Genomic DNA, 18,467 nt, shown 5'->3' on the forward strand with positions numbered 1-18,467 from the left:
TTTGTTCCACATCATGTTTTTAATATTTTCAAATAGTTTATAGATAACAGACAGGTTTCTACATAAACATTTACTCAAAATATAAAAAAGAATAATTATGAGTACATATTAAAGGAGCTACTTCTACAATATGGTTTACTTTCTTTGCCAGTTCCTAAAATCAATTTTTCAATGAGATTCTAGGGGAATTCTTTCTCTAGAAGCAGACAGGCTTGTCCTTATTAAATAGGCTCTGTGGGAAAATTGAAGGTACAATTATAGTTGTATTTTAGTCATCTGAGATGCAGGGTAAGACCCAATGATCTTTAGCTGTACTTTCTCTTGCCATACATGTTGTGATCACTTGCTCCCCAGCTTCAGCCCTCTAGCACTTACTCACCTACTGTAATACATTCCCACCTCTTTCAAGTGTATCACGTTCAGCTTACAAGCAGGAAAGCTAATCTCCACCAGGCTGAGCATGCAAAGGAACTCACTTATTCTGTATATTTTTAAAGGTGCTTCTGTGGCAATTAAAATATGCAAAGCTCTCTTAAGAAAATTAGCAAGAATGAAGTCAATACATTTGTTTCTGCAGTAATTATTTAAAAGTAACAGTTTACATAGTCTTAAAACAGATTCCTGATATAGAACACAATACATCGATTAAAAGAAACCCTAAATATTAGTTGCAAAATAAATACAAAAAATACTTTTCAGCAAGTTCTGTGGGGTATTAAGGCATTTCTTTATATAGAATGTCATTAACTTCTACGGAACTTTTTCATCAGCATACTTGCTTACACTGCCTAATTCATCTCTTCAATATTCAGTATTTTTCTAATTATACTGCTAAACATCCTATTCCTACAAAAATGTTTAAAAGACCACTATCTCCCAGTGAAATAGGCGGGAAGCAGTTCAGTGCTGACTTTTAAGGAATGAAGTATCAAACAATTGCCTTTACCTCACTGGCTACCCAGACATTTTTGGTGGCCCTCTCCCTCTGCTGTTCCAATGTTAATTTGGAAACTGATTGTGACTCAGTTAAAAAATAAATAAAAATGATTTGACCACTGCAGCAAAGAAGGTGGCTAAAGAAAGCTTAGGGTAGAAAACTGATGTAAAAACAGAGTATGCCAGTTTTATCAGGTGACACGCTTGCTTTGTTGAATCATGACAATGTTAGACTAATATTAATATTTCAATTTAATGTTATTATATAAATTTTGTGTTCAGCTGTCCATGCAAGCAATTGAAGTAATTCTTCTAAAGTATTTCATTCAATTAGTATCAGTTTCCTGTTTTGACACTACCTCTGAAAGCAAGATAAAATATTCTATTAAAAAAGAGGTACTCTCAAATAATTCACATTCAAAATTTAAATTTCTCTTTGTTAATCCTATCAGTGACAATGAAAAACCATCCAGTGTAGTTCCTTTTAATTACACCATGCTAATTCATTTTAAACCAACGTTCAGAATCAAAACAGATCTTCAATTGAGTGACTGCACACTGCCATAAATCCTTGTTCTTCAGCACACTCACGTCAACTCAACTCCTTGTGTGTCCAGAGCAGGCTGCATTTACTGCTGTCCCCAGAACCTAGCGTGAAGCAAAAAAAAAGTAGAGAAAAGTGAAAAGGTGGTGAACTAAACAGAAATGGTGAAGCAAGGCAGCTGGCTGCTAGGCAGGTATAGAGTTTGCACAAATTCGGAGAAATTCTTGTTTATGTTTTTTTGCCACAAAGGTAAGAAACAATGGAAATTATTTTTTTTTCCAATTAACTTTTTCAATGTGTTTTTCAAGTATTTTTCCTTTCCAGGAAGAATTTTTCTAGTAGCTCTTTTTATAGCAAGCAACTATGTGGTCTACCAGCAGCCTATTATTTAAAAAAAAAAAAAAAAAAAAAAAGGCAAACTTATTCCATGCCTTAGTTATCCATTTAGAATCTGAATGGATATATACAGATTATTGTCATTTGGTCTCTTTCAGCTTGAAGACTCAGATTCCTTATGTCTCACTATACCTTCCAGTTTCAATTTACGTACACTTACGCAGTTTGTGTTTTGGGGATGAATAATCCCAGCTTGTTTAAAAGCGAGCAGAAGGCAGGGCGGATGTCATGTATTGTCGGGTTTTGATTTGGGAAAGAGGTGTCATTTTTCTAATCTAACTTGAGGAGAAACCAAGCGGCGGTGAGTGATGAGGAAATTAAAGGTGGTGTAACATCTGATAGGAGAAGGCGCATCACCGAGAAGAAATAAAGGCGGTTATCGTCTCATCGTGGAACAAACTGGCTGGATCTGCACAGGGCACATCACCGGACTCCAGGACGTGTCACCTGCTGGAAGAAGCCGTGCTCCCTGGCTGCTCCTTCTGATTTCTGTGGAAATGTCACCTCTGCACACCTGTGTGCAGGCATTTCTCCCTGGACACCACGCTTAGCCCTCTTCTGAGGCGGGGGTGAGGAAGGGACTGCTTATTTCCATCACCGGTGACACACTGGGCTGTGGGGACACAAATTTACCGAGCAGAGAGTCAGAGCAACATCTCCGGCGTGGATACTTACACATATGCCCTTATTCTGTCAACATGCACGCCACCGCTCGCCGGGCGCGCAGGGGGCAGAGGGCGGCAGCCATCTTAGCTGCGGGCAGCCCTCAGGCGGCGGGGGGCGCCATGTCGGGGAGGGAACCGCCCGCCCGCCGCCACCGCGCACGGCCCCGCGCCGGGGGACGGGACGGGTTGGGGGCTGCAGGGGGGGTCCGGCCCCCTTCTCTGGCTGTCCACAAGGGTGGGTGAGGCTGGATGAACGCGGAGAAGCCGGCGGCGGGCCAGGGGGGCGGCTCGGGGCGTGGGGGCGGCCGGGGAGAGCCCCCGCCGGGCTCCTCCCTTGTGGGCGGCAGGAGCCGGAGCCCCGCGGAGGGACGAGCGCGGCTGGCGGTGAAATAAAAACGCTTTCCAGGAGGAAGGCCTCGCGTACGGACTCCAGTGAAAATGAAGTTTTCTGCCCCGTCTGGCATTGCAGGGCCCAAATAGGGCGGACTGTGGGAGCTATGGGGGCGCGGGCGGCCAGGCTAATGCCTAGAGGGTGTGCAGATACGGTGAGGGAAAAGCAGCTGAATTTCCTTTTCCACAATTTCTAAAAATACTGGTCCTGGGAATATTTTAATGTGGAGGGTTTCCTCCCTTACTGCCCTGGCTTTTGGCAGGAGGTGAAGCTCTGTCTCCTTTGCGCCACAGGAGGTGTAAGCGGTGCTGTTTTGCTCGTGGGAAGCAGCAATAAAAACAGTTAACCACCGGGTCCAAATGCTTTGTTTTGCTGCACAAAGTACAATGTTTTGCAAGAGGTCAGAGGTTTGGCATCTGGGCAGCAGAGTTAAGCTGCTAACTCGGGTCAGTGGCTTCATCTCTGGTTATGTTATTGCATTTGAAGAATGGGATTACTCATCTAACGAGCAGCTCACAGCACTGAGACGCTGATGCTTGTTTCTGTATCACTTGTAAAATAATAAGATCGCCAGACAGGCTTCGTGCTAAATCACGAGATCGTAGAGTACCTTTGCTTGAAAGGGGCCTCCAGAGGTCACCCAGCTCAAAGCAGAGCTGAGCTCGGAGGTGTGCCAAGTTGCCTGGGGGCTCCTCCAGTTGGAACTTGAATATCTCGTAGGAGCTCCTTCGTGTGTGTGCGCAGCTTCCTGAGAGGTAAAAGCATTGAGCTCAAACTAAGCGTATCGTAACTTTTCTGCAGGACTCTTTCCTCGTGTAGAAGGGAACAAATGCTAAATGCTGTTCTTTCCAAAGCAGGCTGATTAAGAGCAACCTGTTGGCACAGCTGAAAACCTTGGAAAGAATTTGGCCTTCAGGATGAAGCCTGTCATCGTGGTGCACGGTGGAGCTGGCCGGATCTTCAAAGAACGAGAACAGGGATGTCGTACTGGCGTTGTCCGAGCTGCACTGCAAGGCTACAGTGTCCTGAAACAAGGAGGCAGTGCCTTAGATGCAGTTGAGGAGGCAGTGAGATCAATGGAAGATGATCCTCATTTTAATGCAGGTAGTTTTTCAAGAAGTAAATTGGCGTATAATCATTATGTATGTTCACTGTTTTGTCCTGATCGTTCTGAAAATGCTGGTTTGCTATCCCTTTGAAGTGGAGTAAATATTGGTGTCACAAAGTAGTATTTATCATTATAATAAAAGAGCATTGTATGCACTGCAGTTTCTTGTGAGCACACTTGGGCAGACAAGTTCCTCTTTCTTATTTTTCAGTGTTTTGTACCTACCAATTTATTCTTGTGCTCCAGTATCGCTGTTCTGCAAATCTTACCTTGTTACTGTGATGTGTCTTTAGTTTTAAGACACAGACTCCTTAATGGAGTGTATGTTAAGTTAACTCATATTTAAGTCCCTTTTACGTAACCTACAGCAATATTTAAGCTTTAATGCTTGACCTTTACGTATTGCTAAAGGAAGACTGTTTCAGTGGATTTTAGGAGTTTTTCTTTTAGTTATTGCTTGTAATTAGTGCTTTCATAAATAATATTACAAGAATCATACGCCGCTGGTATATGAGTCATGAGTTTATACAGTAGGGGTTTATAACTGAATTTCCTAGCAATTAATGTTAATGTTAGTTAATAGTCTATATCATATAACCTCAAATTTATTACTCAGATGCATTTCAGTGAAAATATTTCACCATCCCTACCAAGGTATGTCAGGAATGAACATGGGCAGAAAGACCTGTCAAAGTTCAGTATTTCAGATGGCATACCTGTTTGTTATGTGGTTGCTTAATTTGCAGAGATTAACGTATTCCTTCTGACCTTGTAATTGCGAATGAGGGAAAGAATTTACTTCATATGAAACTTTTCAGTGTTTTGTTACTGACTTGGGCTGAAGTTCTTGATTTTTCAGAGGTTTCAAACTGAACAAATGAAGCAGACTTAGAGGTGTGGTGTGTACTATGAAGCTGTTGTATAATTAATGTCCGGCGGGTGTTCTCTAATTTAACTTTACTTCTCTTCACTTGTTCTCTAAATCAGTCACTAACCTTTAGGACTTTGTTTTGCTCAGGTCAGTAAATCAGTATATGTTTGGCCTTTGGTTCTCTTTATGCTTCTGGGTTATGCCTCAAAATATCTCTCTGAACAGGCAGTTCAGCTTTGCTATTTTAAAAACATCAGCTTCTTCAGGGCAGGAAAAAATCCTGATTCTTGAGGAACATCCCTTTCTGCCCAACATTAGGTGTACAATGTTAGTACGGAAGCGACTTCAATAGAAATATAAGCTTACTGGTTGTTTTCAGCTCTTAATCATTCTGTATAAACAGTTACATATGTTCTTGGTTTCCCATGTACTAGTTTTGATGGTTCTGTAAATCAAAATTATGTAGATGGGAAATACATTTTAGCTGAGTGTGACTCTCTGTGATGAAAGCTTGCTTTATAATGATCTGTCTGCGCTCATTTATGTAACTTATAAGTCTGTAGCATTTGAGCACTTAAGTAGGATCACAGTAACTAGCAATATTCGTACACGATTTTTTTAACCCTTTATTCGGGATCTTGTCACTAATGCTGTTTTTTCTGAGTCATACTGAGTTTGGGAAATGGGTGACAAGAAGCGAACCGAGACATGAAAGTGTTTCTCATCTCTCAGACCACTCATCCAGCTCTTCATATGGAGATGTTTTCAGTGTTCTGCTTTACATGTATTTCTTGTTTCTAGAGTTGTAGAAAGGAAGCTTGGGCTGATGCTTCAAAGTTACCAGTCTCTCACCAGAGCAAGAATTCCAGCCTCTCCTGTAGTGTACAGTCACTGATTTACACATTTGAGCAGGTTGTGCTCCTTTAAAAATGACCAGATCATTTGAGGACAGGATTTTAGACCCCGCCATAGCCAGTGATTGCTAGATAGTTGTAACTTCATATTTTCTTGACATACAAAGTGCAATATGCTTGTGATTGACTTATTCGTGGTCCAAGGTTACATTTATCCTTAATTATTTAATTCATCCAAATTATATTTCTGTATGAGGGTGTTTACTTCAACTTGCACTAACAACGTTAAACCTTGTTTACGGTAGATTAAATGAGCAATTTTTAGCAAAATTTGCTTAGATTGGACTCGAGCCTTAAGCCCTTGTTTAAGTTTGACTGTGCTGATCTAAGAGGCGAGCAGTCTTGTAATCACTTACGTATGCCTCTAATTGTGTCGATGCTCATTAGATACAGCTGCTCTCTGGAGCTCGCAAAAGGGAGCTGACAGCTATGCGAAGAGGGCCCTGACTGGAGTGGCTGTTTAAAACTCGACGCGTGGTATTTACCTCTATAAAATAAAAGCGGGTTTTGTTGTCATATTTTCTGGGAAGTGGCCGGGGTTATACTTCCTGCAAGCCAACTCTTTGGCAATTAGCAGTATTACCTAGCTGGGTCTGTGTACTCCGGGTATAAGAACTGCCATTCCAGGACGTTGATCCTCTCCCTCTTTCCTCCTCAGCCTTTGCAAGACTGTGCGGTCTGTAGTTAGATGGATTCTCAGCACCCCTGCTGTGATTTTAGTAATGTCACACTTGTCTCCCCATAAATTTTCCATATTTTATTGTCTCAGTTTTCTTCCCCTGTTTCCACTTCACAAGGGAGCCAAACCTTTCTTCCCAGTGCTGCTGTCAGTGGATGCCACGGCCTCAGAGGCAGGTAGTCCCTACCCAGGGTGCTGGAAAGCAGGAGAAAGGACAGTCTCTAACCACAAGAGGAGGTATTTGTCCTACCTTAAATAAACCGAAGTTTAGTGTCTAGCCTTGTGGCGGTGTACAGGCTTTCTCGGTCATCAGTGGAACGAGACAGGATGGCGATGCAGCCAAGGCAGGTGGGAAGAACTATTCGTAGGGCATCTCCGTCCACTGACTGTAAAAGGAGGCTGTTGTAGGCAGCTACCTTTGACTGCAGGAACTGTCCGACAGTTTTCTGCTCAGGAACATTTAGGAAATCCTAGGATGTATCCCATGAGAGATCTCCAGCAGATACTTGCAATGCAGTGATGAGAGGGGCTGGTAGAGCATCCCCTGGAACCGTGGTTCTGATCACGGATATTTGAGAAAGGTGCACCCCAGTTCTAGGGGGAATTTTGTGAGCATGGGCGAGGGCCTACATTGTCAAAGAAAACTAGCAGAACACGGCAGGGCTTATCTAAGAAACAAAAGATGACATATTCCTTACATCAGAGTAAGCTTGATTCTGGAAGAGTGGTTTTAGCACAGGTGGCAGACGGGAGCTACCTGTCAGCTCTCCACGGATCAGTGTAGCCTAGAAATTAGGACGTTCTGAATGACGTGGGACTGAACTCTGCAGTAGCTCGTACAATTGGAGGGGGGCAAAAAGTAACGGTTTGGGGCAGAGGTCAGGTGTGTTACGTGAGTTTTGGAGATTGCGGGAGGAGGATTACAGAGCTCTGTCGCCTCCAGTAACTGGGGATTGAACGTTATGTTTTCAGGTCTGAAGTGCATAGGTGGAAGCCTTATGTCAGCAATTACTGCCAGTAGTTTCTGATGTGCTTTAATGTTGGTTTAATAGGAAAAGCAAACAAAATAACTGTTCTAGTTCTCTACAATGTTTGAGTCTTTCCACCTGAGGTGCTCTGTAAATCTGCCATGCATTTTGAATTTCTTTTTAAGTTCTCCAGCCCTATTAATAAGACTTGTACGCTTACTGACTTACAACTTAACATTCCGCTGTGATACACTTATTGGTGTTATTACAAAATGAGACAATGCACCTTTTTTTTTTTTTTACTCTCATTAATTTTCAGTTAGGTTAGTGTTAGCATTGATAATTACAGAAGAAAAATAACTACCCGGCATTTCATTACTTGATTTTTATAATTTTTTAATTCGTCTGCTGTTGTTTAGTAAGGAAGAACTTGTTATTTCAAGCTTTTGGTACAGTAGTGAGTGGACACTTCTATTCTGCTCTACCAATTTTGGCAGCTGCTTGGAGTGCTGTGTGCCATTAATCTTCTGATAGAACTGAACAATACACTGTTCTGTTGGCTTATGTTGTGTCCTACAGTTGGAAGAATTGCGAAGGTACAATACCTTTATGTGCATGTGAAGTGATCTAGGGGATAAAGAGCCTTGTTCGTGATTGTTGTTTTAACTTTCATGCTTAATGTATTATTTTGGATGGCATTATGTAATTGGCATTCCATGTACTGTTTTATGACCGAATTCATGATTTGTTTGAGTTTCGAGTGTGTTTTTCATTATATAAAAATAAAACTCAATGTTTTTAAGTAGCCATTGCACCCCTGAGATTTCTGTTAATAGCTGGATTTTGTGGTTATACTCAGCAGTGTAGCTGCTGTTTTGATTGTATTCAGGAAGAAGGCACTTCCAGTGTGTCAGAACAACAATCTGGGAAAGAGAAAGTTTGTTTCATGAGATCTAATAATTGAATCAGCTGATGGTTAGCTCTTAATGACTTTCTTTTTTCCTTAACTCCTTTTTCCCCACCCCACCCCTTTTTATTTATTTATTTTTTTGTCTTTAGGTTGTGGTTCTGTTCTAAATGAAAAAGGTGAAGTAGAAATGGATGCCATTATCATGGATGGAAAAAATCTAGCCTCTGGAGCAGTATCTGCAGTTAAATGTATAGCAAACCCAATAAAACTAGCTCGGCTTGTCATGGAAAAGGTATGCTGAATGTGTACTTGAATTTGAAACATTTTTTCCCTTAGAACTTCATTCGCTATACTGATAGACCTCGGTGGTGATGATGTGAATCCTCCCTCAAACCAGGGAAGACTGGAAAATGGATGGTAGTGCTTAGAAACTTGTGACCATGAAGAACTTTTATTGTAAGTATTTATTTAAAATAGCACTCTAAGGAGACCTGAGTTCTGTCTTGCAGTTGGAAGGAACCTCAAGGAGAAATTGACCTAAACATGTCAAGCTTCTGTAGCTCCACAGCTGGTATTAAAAATTGTAGGGAGGGTTGTTCATTGTAGAGCACCTATGCTGTCATTGAGTCTTCTGCTTGGCATTCTGAGATAAACGTTGGAAAATGTACTAGTGATTTTGCAACGAGGTGGAACTGAATTAATGATCCACTGATGCTTTAGGCCGTGAAATCTGGTTTCATAGGATCCTAGGTGGCCTTCCCCATCGTGACCTTCTCAGGCAGCAGCCCTAACGCTAGCTCGTGGTCTTCCAGCAGCAGAAGATAATGCAGGCACTGTGTGATGGAGGTTTTCCAAGAGCATCGAACCTATCTGGGCAGCAAAATTATTATTACGTGGCCTTCTGCACAACATCCATCCCACCGTACTCCACTAAGAAGTCCCTCCTAGTATCTGCCATAGCAAATGTCTGTTGTTTTTCAGAAATGGTGCAGTTGGTATAGTTTGGAGGATAGAGTAGGCCATCAGTGTGATACGTGCATCTGTTTTTCCATTACTAGACTGGGACAGTGATCACAAAGTTCATCTTGTCTTTGGAGTGTGCGTTTCTCATGCTGCTAGTGCAGCTCCCGCATGATTGAAAAGGGGTTGCAGTTGCAAGAACACTTACAAACAAAGAGGAAGTATTTTTTTTTTAACCTCTCAAAGTGATCTGCAGAGAAGGTTGAAATGTGTTTTGTTCTCAACAGATTCCAAAGGAGATGGGAATTATTTTTGCCCTGAATTGTAGGATAGTTCTGCTTTTAGAATCAGAACTTTTCACTAAGCTATTTAATACAAAAGCGTTATAAAATTTGTGCCTACAAGGATAAAGTCAAAACAGCACTTTTTCGAGAACATTAAAAAAAAGAAAGCTTTGCAGAGTTTTCCCAAATGAAAAAATAAACCAAAACTTGCCCTCTATCTTTCTCATCTATCTTAAGGCCTATCTTGTCATTATATGGTGCTTCAGGTGTTCAAAAATGTTGAGGCTAAATTTAAAAGGAAATCATAAAATTCAACTGTACAAGGCCAAGTATAATGGTTTGGCAATAAAACATGAAATGAGGAGTACTTCCATTTTGCGGTGTAGTGTATTTCTATTTGGCCAGATGCAATAAATTCCGTGTAGATGACAAAATTAAAATGTAAATGCTAACCTAAATTGCTTGATATAACTTGAGGTGAGCTTCTGCTGTTTTTCTGGCGGGTGTTATAAACTGGGATACCAGCCGATGTCACCCTTCTGTTCATCGTAGGCAGGGATTTTGGGACACCAACCCAGCCTATTTCACAGTACCTCTCAGAGTGTATTTAATGTGTTTTGTTTTACTGTGAATAAGTGAAAATACTTTGAACTCTGTGACCCATGGGTGATAAGACTGGAATTTCCTGAGGTCCTAAACATTTTAGGATGCTTATTTCCCAGTAGTATTGAGATGCATCACCACCGCCAGGAATTTTAAAACATGCAGCTCCCGAAACCTTAAAGAACTAACAAACAGAAAAACTCCCCACCTGCTTGTAATTTTTATTTCCATCCTATTACGGAACAATATGGGCTCCATCTGGTGGTCAGAGTAGCTCCTTAGACTGTTGTGCGTGTTAATCCTGTGCTTTGTTGTACTTTGTTCCTGAATTGTGCCCAAATTCAGGGTGTAGAAGAAAGGATGACACCAGAATAATTTCCAGTCGTGACTTAATGAACATACTACTCTGATACATGATACTGAACATTTTAGTCTCTAGAGACGGAAGGCTTGGTACGTTAACTAATTAATCAAAGAAATCCTAGAGAAAGCAGTTAAATTTTTGTTAAATTATTCCTGTTTGTAGTGAATAAAAATAGAATGATGCATTGAAATGACTTTTTTTAATGTGGCATGTAATCCCCCTCAGCTCCAACACTTCTTTACATGGGCATCACACGAACAGTGGAGCACTGATCCATTGCTATGCACAAGCTGCCTGTGTATACATTTACCCGTACTATATCATCCAGCTCTTTAAATTAGAGGAGAATTTAGGTTAGGACACAGGCTTCTCAAGACAAAGGTGGAAACTTCTGCTGTGCAGTGTGCACTGCCAAGCTTGTGAAATAAAGAGCTGGTCTGAATTCCAGGCCAGCTGTAGAAATCTGGGGGGTTTTCTCCTCTCTGCTTCCCATAAAATTAACTAAACTTGCTCATATTTAACATTTGTTGTTTGTTATTAAGATCTCTGGAAACTATTATTTTTTTTTCCTTTTGGACTACTCGGTGTAAATGTATCCCAGAAGAAAATAGGCGCTTCAGAAAGTTAACAAATATATTCATGAAGCTGTAGAAAAAGAATGAGACAGAAAAATGTGCTTTTTGGTTGTTTGGCAGTGTTCTACTAGCTCTTTCGATGGACAATGTATATTGAAGAGAAAAATAAATTGAATTTCTCCTTGAGGCACTTTTTTTTCCAATGAGGACTGCAAAAAAACTATCACGGCAGCTTTGTTACTGTATATTCAAATATTTCTTGCTTGTGCAACTCATGAAGGTGGTATGTTATCAGAAACTGCATGTGGAAGGGAACTCTTTAAAATGTTTTAAGAAATAACTTTTAAACTTTTTTTTTTTTACAATGAAATCTCGTGTGTTTTTTAAACTGACTGAAAGTAATATAAAGCCTCCATTCCTGAAGAAAGCAAGTGATGGAGGAGAAAACCTTCTTATACACGTCAAGTCAAAAGAAAAGTTGAGTAGTATTTTCTAAAAACGAAATTTGAATTATTGAATCGGATTTCTGGCGGTTTAGTTGCGGTGGCGGGGGGGCAGTATTGCACAAAGCAGTTCTCTTGAGCATCAAACTCTTCAGCTTTATTATAAATAGGTGGGTCTGTTATTGTCTGGTAACATCACGCAGCGTGTAAGGCTGTTGTCTGTTCGTTCAAGGGCTTGCTCCTTGTGACTGGTACTCTTGTTCCCTAGGGTGCTACTCTCATGAACTGAATAATTAATTTGTCAATAAAGAGATAATTAAATTCTTCGAGATGTTTGACATTAGGGCTGCCACATGCGTGAATGGCCGGTCAGGAATGTTTTTCATGTGATGTCACGTTTCCTGCTTGCATAAGCATTTGAAGGCGTTGGTGCAGAGATGTAGTGTGCTGAGGCAGAGCTCAGTATCTGATGTTTGGGAGAGGTTTGGCTCAGATCCTTCAAAGTATTCAGTGCTATGGCTTGGTCATGGCAGTGACTGCTTGCCTTTGCTTTAGAAATCGACAGAAGTTGATGGCCTGTAACATCTTTGAAGGATGTGGGTCTGTTAGAGCAGGTCCAGAGTAGGTCCCCAAGGATGATCAAGGGGCTGGAGCACTTCTGTGAAGAAAGGCTGAGAGAGCTAGGGATGTTCAGCCTGGAGGAGAGAAGGCTGTGGGGTGACCTCATTGTGGCCTTTCAATACTTAAAGGGGGCTTATAAAAAAGATGGAGTCACTTTTTATATGGGCAGGTAGTGATAGGACAAGGGGGAATGGTTTTAAACTAAAAGGGGAGATTCAGATTAGAGGTTAAGAGGCAGTGCTTCACTCAGAGGGTGGTGAGGCCCTGGCACAGGCTGCCCAGAGAAGCTGTGGATGCCCCATCCCTGGAGGTGTTCAAGGCCAGGCTGGATGGGGCCCTGGAAACCTGATGTAGCGGGTGGTGTCCCTGCCTATGGCAGGGGGGTTGGAACTGGGTGATCTTTGAGGTCCCTTCTAACCCAAGCCATTTTGTGATCTTAAAGTCTGATGCTTTGAGACTGTCAGTGTCCTGTGGAACGCAGCACAACACAAATACCAGGCCTGTGGCACGCTCGCTTCAGGCTGAGAAGCAGAGTATGAGCCTCTGGGGTGCCCTGCAGGGCTCTGCAGTCCTGCTGCCTCCAGCATCGCGTGATTTTGCCTTTGAGACCGTAGTTGTCACCTGTGTGCTGTACTGCTGCGTGGACACACGGGCTTGCCTGAAGTTAGCTGCTGTGCTCTGAAATGACTCAACACTGTATTGTCAAACCACTGCTCCTCCAAAACGTTCCTAGGTCTGATGAGCAATTAGTAGCTGTGCAGCGGTCCAAGAAGTTGATGCTTAGTTTTGGACTCTTGATTAAAAAAAAAAATATATATATATATATATATATTTTAGAGCTCCTACTAAAGCATAAGGATTAATTAAACAATTTTTTCTGGCAAGTTTCTCTAAAACAGGAATTAAGCAAGTCATACGGACTTGGAAGCATGAATTTAACTAAGGTTGTTGACTCAAGATCTGGTCTAAGTGCCTCACTAAATAAAGGAATCAAAATAGAGCTTCTGTAAGTGCAAATGTTGTTTGAAGAGAGCAAACAATTTTTGTCAAACTTGTTAGAACAATATTCTGTTCTGAAGTATGAAATTCTAGGTCTGTAAGAATAGTAGCTTGTTTAAGGAAGTACTAAAAACAAAATGGTTTAGCTGATGTTAAGAAACACTTGAAGTGAATGATACTAATTTTGTTGTTGTTGTTATCTTACTCCTACAAGGTGTAATACCTTCAAACTGAAGAGGAATTTATTTAATGTTCTTTCCTTCTGAGTCAAATCCTTCTAGATCTCTTAGTTAACTGGACAAAACTGTTGTTCAGTTGAGCAATGATTTGATGATTAACTGACAACAGCACAAAGAACATGCATGCAAATTAGCAAAAGAGCAAATTTTCTTTTTTTTTTTCCTTTACCCATTATAAGGAGTATTAAATAGATAAATGCAATTCTGTTCTACTAATGGTAAATGTATGTGTGTTTTGGAGACCTGATATGTTTTTCATTTAGCAGAAGAGTAGAAATCCAGGAAGCTTAAAAATAAGATTTGGAATTTTGTTGGTGTGCATACTTCTAAAAATAACAAGTGACTATAAAAAAAAATGCTTGGTATAAGGCAAAACAAGAATTATCAGTTAATTTCTTGCCTGTCTTCTGCAGACAAAGCACATGCTGCTGACTGACCACGGTGCACACCTGTTTGCTCAAGCCATGGGTGTTCCTGAGACTCCAGGGGAGAAACTCATAACTCAGAGATCTTTGGAGAGATGGAAAAAGAACCTTGAGCCAGACTCCAACCCTGAAGAGTTTCAGAAGTAGGTTTTTATAACAATTTACTTTGTGGTATCAGTTCCAAAAAAAAAAAAAAAAAAAAAAAAAGAACAAAGCTAACCAGCCAGAAAACAACAACAAAAACAATCCCAAAGCTTGAGGGTCTGTTCTTTGACTTGAGAAGATTTCAGTTCTGAGTGATTTGTGGTTTGATGTAGTCCTCATGGTATGTCCCAAAAAAAATACTCAAAATCCTTTCAGTGAACTGGCTCAAGTGTAAGTAACTGGAACAAACTTGAACAAACTTAGTGATGCTCAGGAGAGAAGATTGTCAGACACTTGGACATAATACAGGCTTTGTGACATTAATGGTGGACAAAATTAGCACTGTTATTACTCTTAAAATCACGAGCTCTGTAAGTACATATAGCAATGTTAAGATAACACGTATGCTTCACCTTTGTGTAGTTGTTTTCCATGAAGGAACTGTGAGTTAGAGTATCTCCAGTCTGATATTTAAAATGACAAAGTGCGTGTAAAAAAATCATAAAGCTCGTCTTGGTTAAGTAGATTGATCAGATTCGTCTGGATTAGGTGATTAAACTACATCAGATTTTGACAAAGTAACTCCTTCTGAGTGCTGATTATGGCTGTTAGTTACTGTAGGAAAGAGGGAAAACAATTGGCCAAGATGTTCAGTATAGTAGTGGATGTGAAAAGCGATGCTCTCAGAAGGTGTTACACACCAGCCAAGTGCAAATTATTTGAAAAACAAGCAAGCCTCACATAACAAACTAGAGAGGAAGGAAAGGTGGATGGGAAAGGAAGGAAAATCATGAGATGTCAGAAATGTTTGTTATGCCTGTGAGGTAGCATAAATACTAACTTGTTTTGAGCTTGCATTTGTATGGCAGTGGTTGTTGCATGGGAAAATGCTGTACTGCATGCTGCTGCTCATCTGTTTGGTAAAGTAGTAGTAAGGAGAGAAGCAGAGCTGAAGAATTTGTAGATCAGAAGGAAGAAGTTTCTTCTGTGGGCATGTTAAGTAAAATCAATGTAATGGGGCCATAATATACAAGCTGTATGTTATTTCCATTAAATTGCTAAAAGGAAAAACAAATTCATGAGGCAAGCGTTGTAAATATGGTCTTGTAACCAAACTGAAGTTGTACCTTGACCATAAGGTCTCAGTCATAGTTCATTTTGTATCCAACAAGTTTTTTTGATCTGTGTGGTATCTGAGTTCTATGTACTGTGAGAATTCATTGCCAAGAGTTCTGGGGATGGTGTAGCTGCCACTGTCACTTGGCGTCCTGAAGATAGCAGTTGGAAGCATGGCATCTGAGTCTCTGTTCGTTCCTTATAGCTGCTTAGATTTCTTTCCTATAATTAACAGTGTTAGGCATCTTCAGTTTCAGCATTGTCTTGTTCTGGGGTACCTAGAAGGTTTGTATATTTCTGGACAGCTTGAGACTTTTTCTTGTCTTAGCCACACCATTTTTTCCTGACAGGCAGTACCCACAAACATCGGCAACAGCAGTTGACAGAAAACCCTACTACAGATGCAGGGCTAAGAGACGAAATAGCAGGTGTTTTATTCCTTGAGCTTGTTCAGCCTAAGTGCGTGTAACTTCATGGATATTGGATAATGAAAGATTTAGTCCAAAAGGAAGGAACAAATCCATTGTGTATCATAATATATGCAGTACATAAGAATAATCATTGATAGAACAAAACCATTACTGCTAACAGCACCCCCTAGTATACTACAGGTACGTGTTGATATTTTTGTTACTGTCAGTAATTAACATTAGACATGATTATAATGATATCTCTACTTAGTTTTGCGGGCCTTGTTAATGTTTCTGAGTCAACCAACTACGCAACAGATTGTTTATACCTTCTTTGCCTTTGTTCTGAAGATGAACAAGGAAAACATGTGACACTGAAGCAAGAAAAAAAAAGTTGAAAGGAACAGTAAGAAATAGTTTAGTTTTGTGTATGCTCCACAACAGCTGAAGTTGGCTACACTCAGTTAGTTACTTAGTTATCTCCAGTTGAGCCCTTGTACCAAAATAGTTACCTGCTGCATCGGTGAATTTGTGTACTTTCATTATTCACGGGTGCTTAAGGCAAATATGTACCTTGGAGAACGTACATCTGGACGTGCCTTTCTTAATTCCTCAGGAGGGTCTAACTTCGGTTGGCTGGAGGGCGCTACATGTGTGTGCAAGGGAGTACTGAATTTACCAATATTCTCTTCAGCAAATCTTTTGTGACAGATGGATGGGTGGGAAGCCCATCTGCACCAGCATATCAGTTTGAGATGAGGTCCGTCTCCACCTAAATGTCAGAGCAGTCTGTAAGGCCTGTGATTCATCAGTCGACTTTGAGTTGCTGTGAATGAAGTGTAGGGACTGACAGTGCGATCTTTTACATAAGCAGGAGGGAACAGGAAGTTGATTCTGTGAGAAATTGACTGAGTTTCATCATACACAAAGACTTTGTCTGACTTTGTCTGATCTTAACTTAGATTTTGGGGTTACGGAGAGACCCTCACCAATGCCCAGGCAACTTCCAAAGGTATTTCTATTGCACTCACCTTTTGGGCAGTTCCTTGAAGGACTGGCACAAGTTCTTTTCCTTTGTGGAGGGATTTAGATTTTGGAGGGTATACCTCTCCTAATTAAACAATATTCAACATTCCTGCTTGAATTGCCAAGATTGGAATATGTAGGCGCTCAAACTGTTGCTTCTCAGTACAGCAACTGTTACGGTAAGTTACAATAGCCCTTTTTGTCCAAGTATGAACATACATGTATATTTTAAGCAGCTTATTATGTATGACTATTCAGTGCTGAAGAAATCAGGCAGTAGTTGAGATTTTTCTTCAGTGCATTAAGATTTTTAAGCTGGTTTGCCATTTCAACAGATTGTACTGGCCAAGTGATTTAAACCTCAAGATTGCTTAGCTACGGAGTACAGAGAGGAAAATATGTATTAATGATGCATTATGAACAATGCTAGCTGAAAGGCACATAAATAACTATTTTTTTCTGTGGCATTCAAACATTTAGGGGAATAAGGAAAAGGAAAGAGGAGGAACAGGAAGGAAATGATTCAGTGCATTCATAACATTGTTCTCTTCTCTGTATTTACTTGTTTACGTGCGTCGTCATTAATAACCCCAGTTCACTGCCTATTAAGACAGTGGAGACACGATTCCTGCGTCTTTGAGTTGCTGTTTAGGGGCAAGTTGTGCATCAGGTGTCTCACAGCCAAAAAACTGCTCCAGATCTGTGATAGAAATATTTCTGGCCCGTGTGATTGTGTGTTGTACCTTTTCTTTGCCTCCTCGCATTGAAATTTCCATGCTATGATTGTAAACAAGTCATGGGGGAAGATCAGATTTTTAAGAAAAAAAAATCAAGTGCTTTCTGTGCTATTAAATAAAAAGCTGTGAGAATTGTTGTGTATTGGTGGTTATTTTTGTAATGAGGAGCATGGTGAAAAAATGGCTTTATGATGAGCAGTAATTTTTTGCAGTAATCTTTTTTTTTTTTTTAAAGCTACCTGGAAGATAAATGCAACATGTTTTGGCAAGTATGCTTTAATTCTACCTAATTTTGTGAACTGTTTTTCTTGGCAGAGACCTTGGAACAGTCGGTGCTGTTGCTATAGACAGTGAAGGAAATGTAGCTTGTGCAACATCCACTGGAGGACTCTCCAATAAATTGATTGGCCGTGTTGGTGACACAGCATGCATAGGTATGCGGTGTGGGGACTTGCCTCATATTTTTTGGAGATATCTCATTTAAAAAAATAAATATATAATTCTCCTTCTTATTAGTGAAATAAAACAGAAATAGTGATATATCTGCAATGGAGGCCTAACTTCGGTGTCAAAACTGAAGCTCCTTAATACAAAATGCAGTTTGCAAATAGGGATTAGGAGCAGAGGTGTGGTGCTGTCATCTTCATCCAACATTTTTCTGGCTGGAAAATGGGGAGGGGAGTTCTTTTTCCATCCTTTTCTGAACACTGACGTTTTTTTCCTGTCTCTCTTTCTTGTTCATTCTAATAAAGCTATCTGTTTGTACATCCATGCTCACAGTTAAGTCAAAAATGTAGTCTGCTCCATACTAAGGTGCTATTTTCTTGATACTTAAAGTACGTGTAATTGTAATTAGGGTTCGTTATATCAGTGAGCCAGAACTGCAAGATGTCTGGCAACTTTGAATAAATTCCTGTTCTTAGAGAGCCCCGATAAGACTGCCTCAGAGCCTAACAGAGGCGGTGTAGAATAAGAGAAATATTTTAAGAGCTCTCTTATCCAAGTATAAAGAGACACTTGAAATCCCTTCCCCAGACTTGTTCCTCTCATGGGACAGACTTGCTATTTGATTATTTCAGGGTTATACCACTGAGTTGGGATTTGGAAAATAATTATTTTTAGTAAAACATGTTCCAAAC

The 18,467-nt window shown here is 40.5% G+C and overlaps 1 protein-coding gene and 1 long non-coding RNA gene across 7 annotated transcripts in view; one reads left to right on the forward strand and one right to left on the reverse strand.

Annotated features, from left to right (window-relative positions):
- Positions 1-2,831, reverse strand: LOC308191569. The gene is made up of 2 exons (XR_013948132.1): positions 2,552-2,831; positions 1-1,584 (listed from the first exon to the last, which is right to left on the reverse strand). It is a non-coding gene; the product is annotated as an uncharacterized lncRNA (long non-coding RNA).
- ASRGL1 (asparaginase and isoaspartyl peptidase 1) overlaps positions 1,948-18,467 on the forward strand; it is a 21,366-nt gene continuing 4,846 nt past the window's right edge. The window contains exons 1-5 of one of the 6 annotated variants that reach the window (XM_080584084.1): positions 1,948-2,445; positions 3,790-4,036; positions 8,532-8,674; positions 13,884-14,038; positions 17,644-17,762. In XM_080584084.1, the coding sequence (XP_080440210.1) occupies positions 3,850-4,036; positions 8,532-8,674; positions 13,884-14,038; positions 17,644-17,762 (604 nt within the window). In that variant the 5' untranslated portion in view covers positions 1,948-2,445; positions 3,790-3,849. The other 5 variants (XM_080584079.1, XM_080584081.1, XM_080584083.1 and 2 more) reach the window with 5 other exon arrangements.

Source organism: Anser brachyrhynchus, assembly GCF_964034855.1.
Source record: "Anser brachyrhynchus genome assembly, chromosome: 3".
NCBI lineage: Eukaryota > Metazoa > Chordata > Aves > Anseriformes > Anatidae > Anser > Anser brachyrhynchus.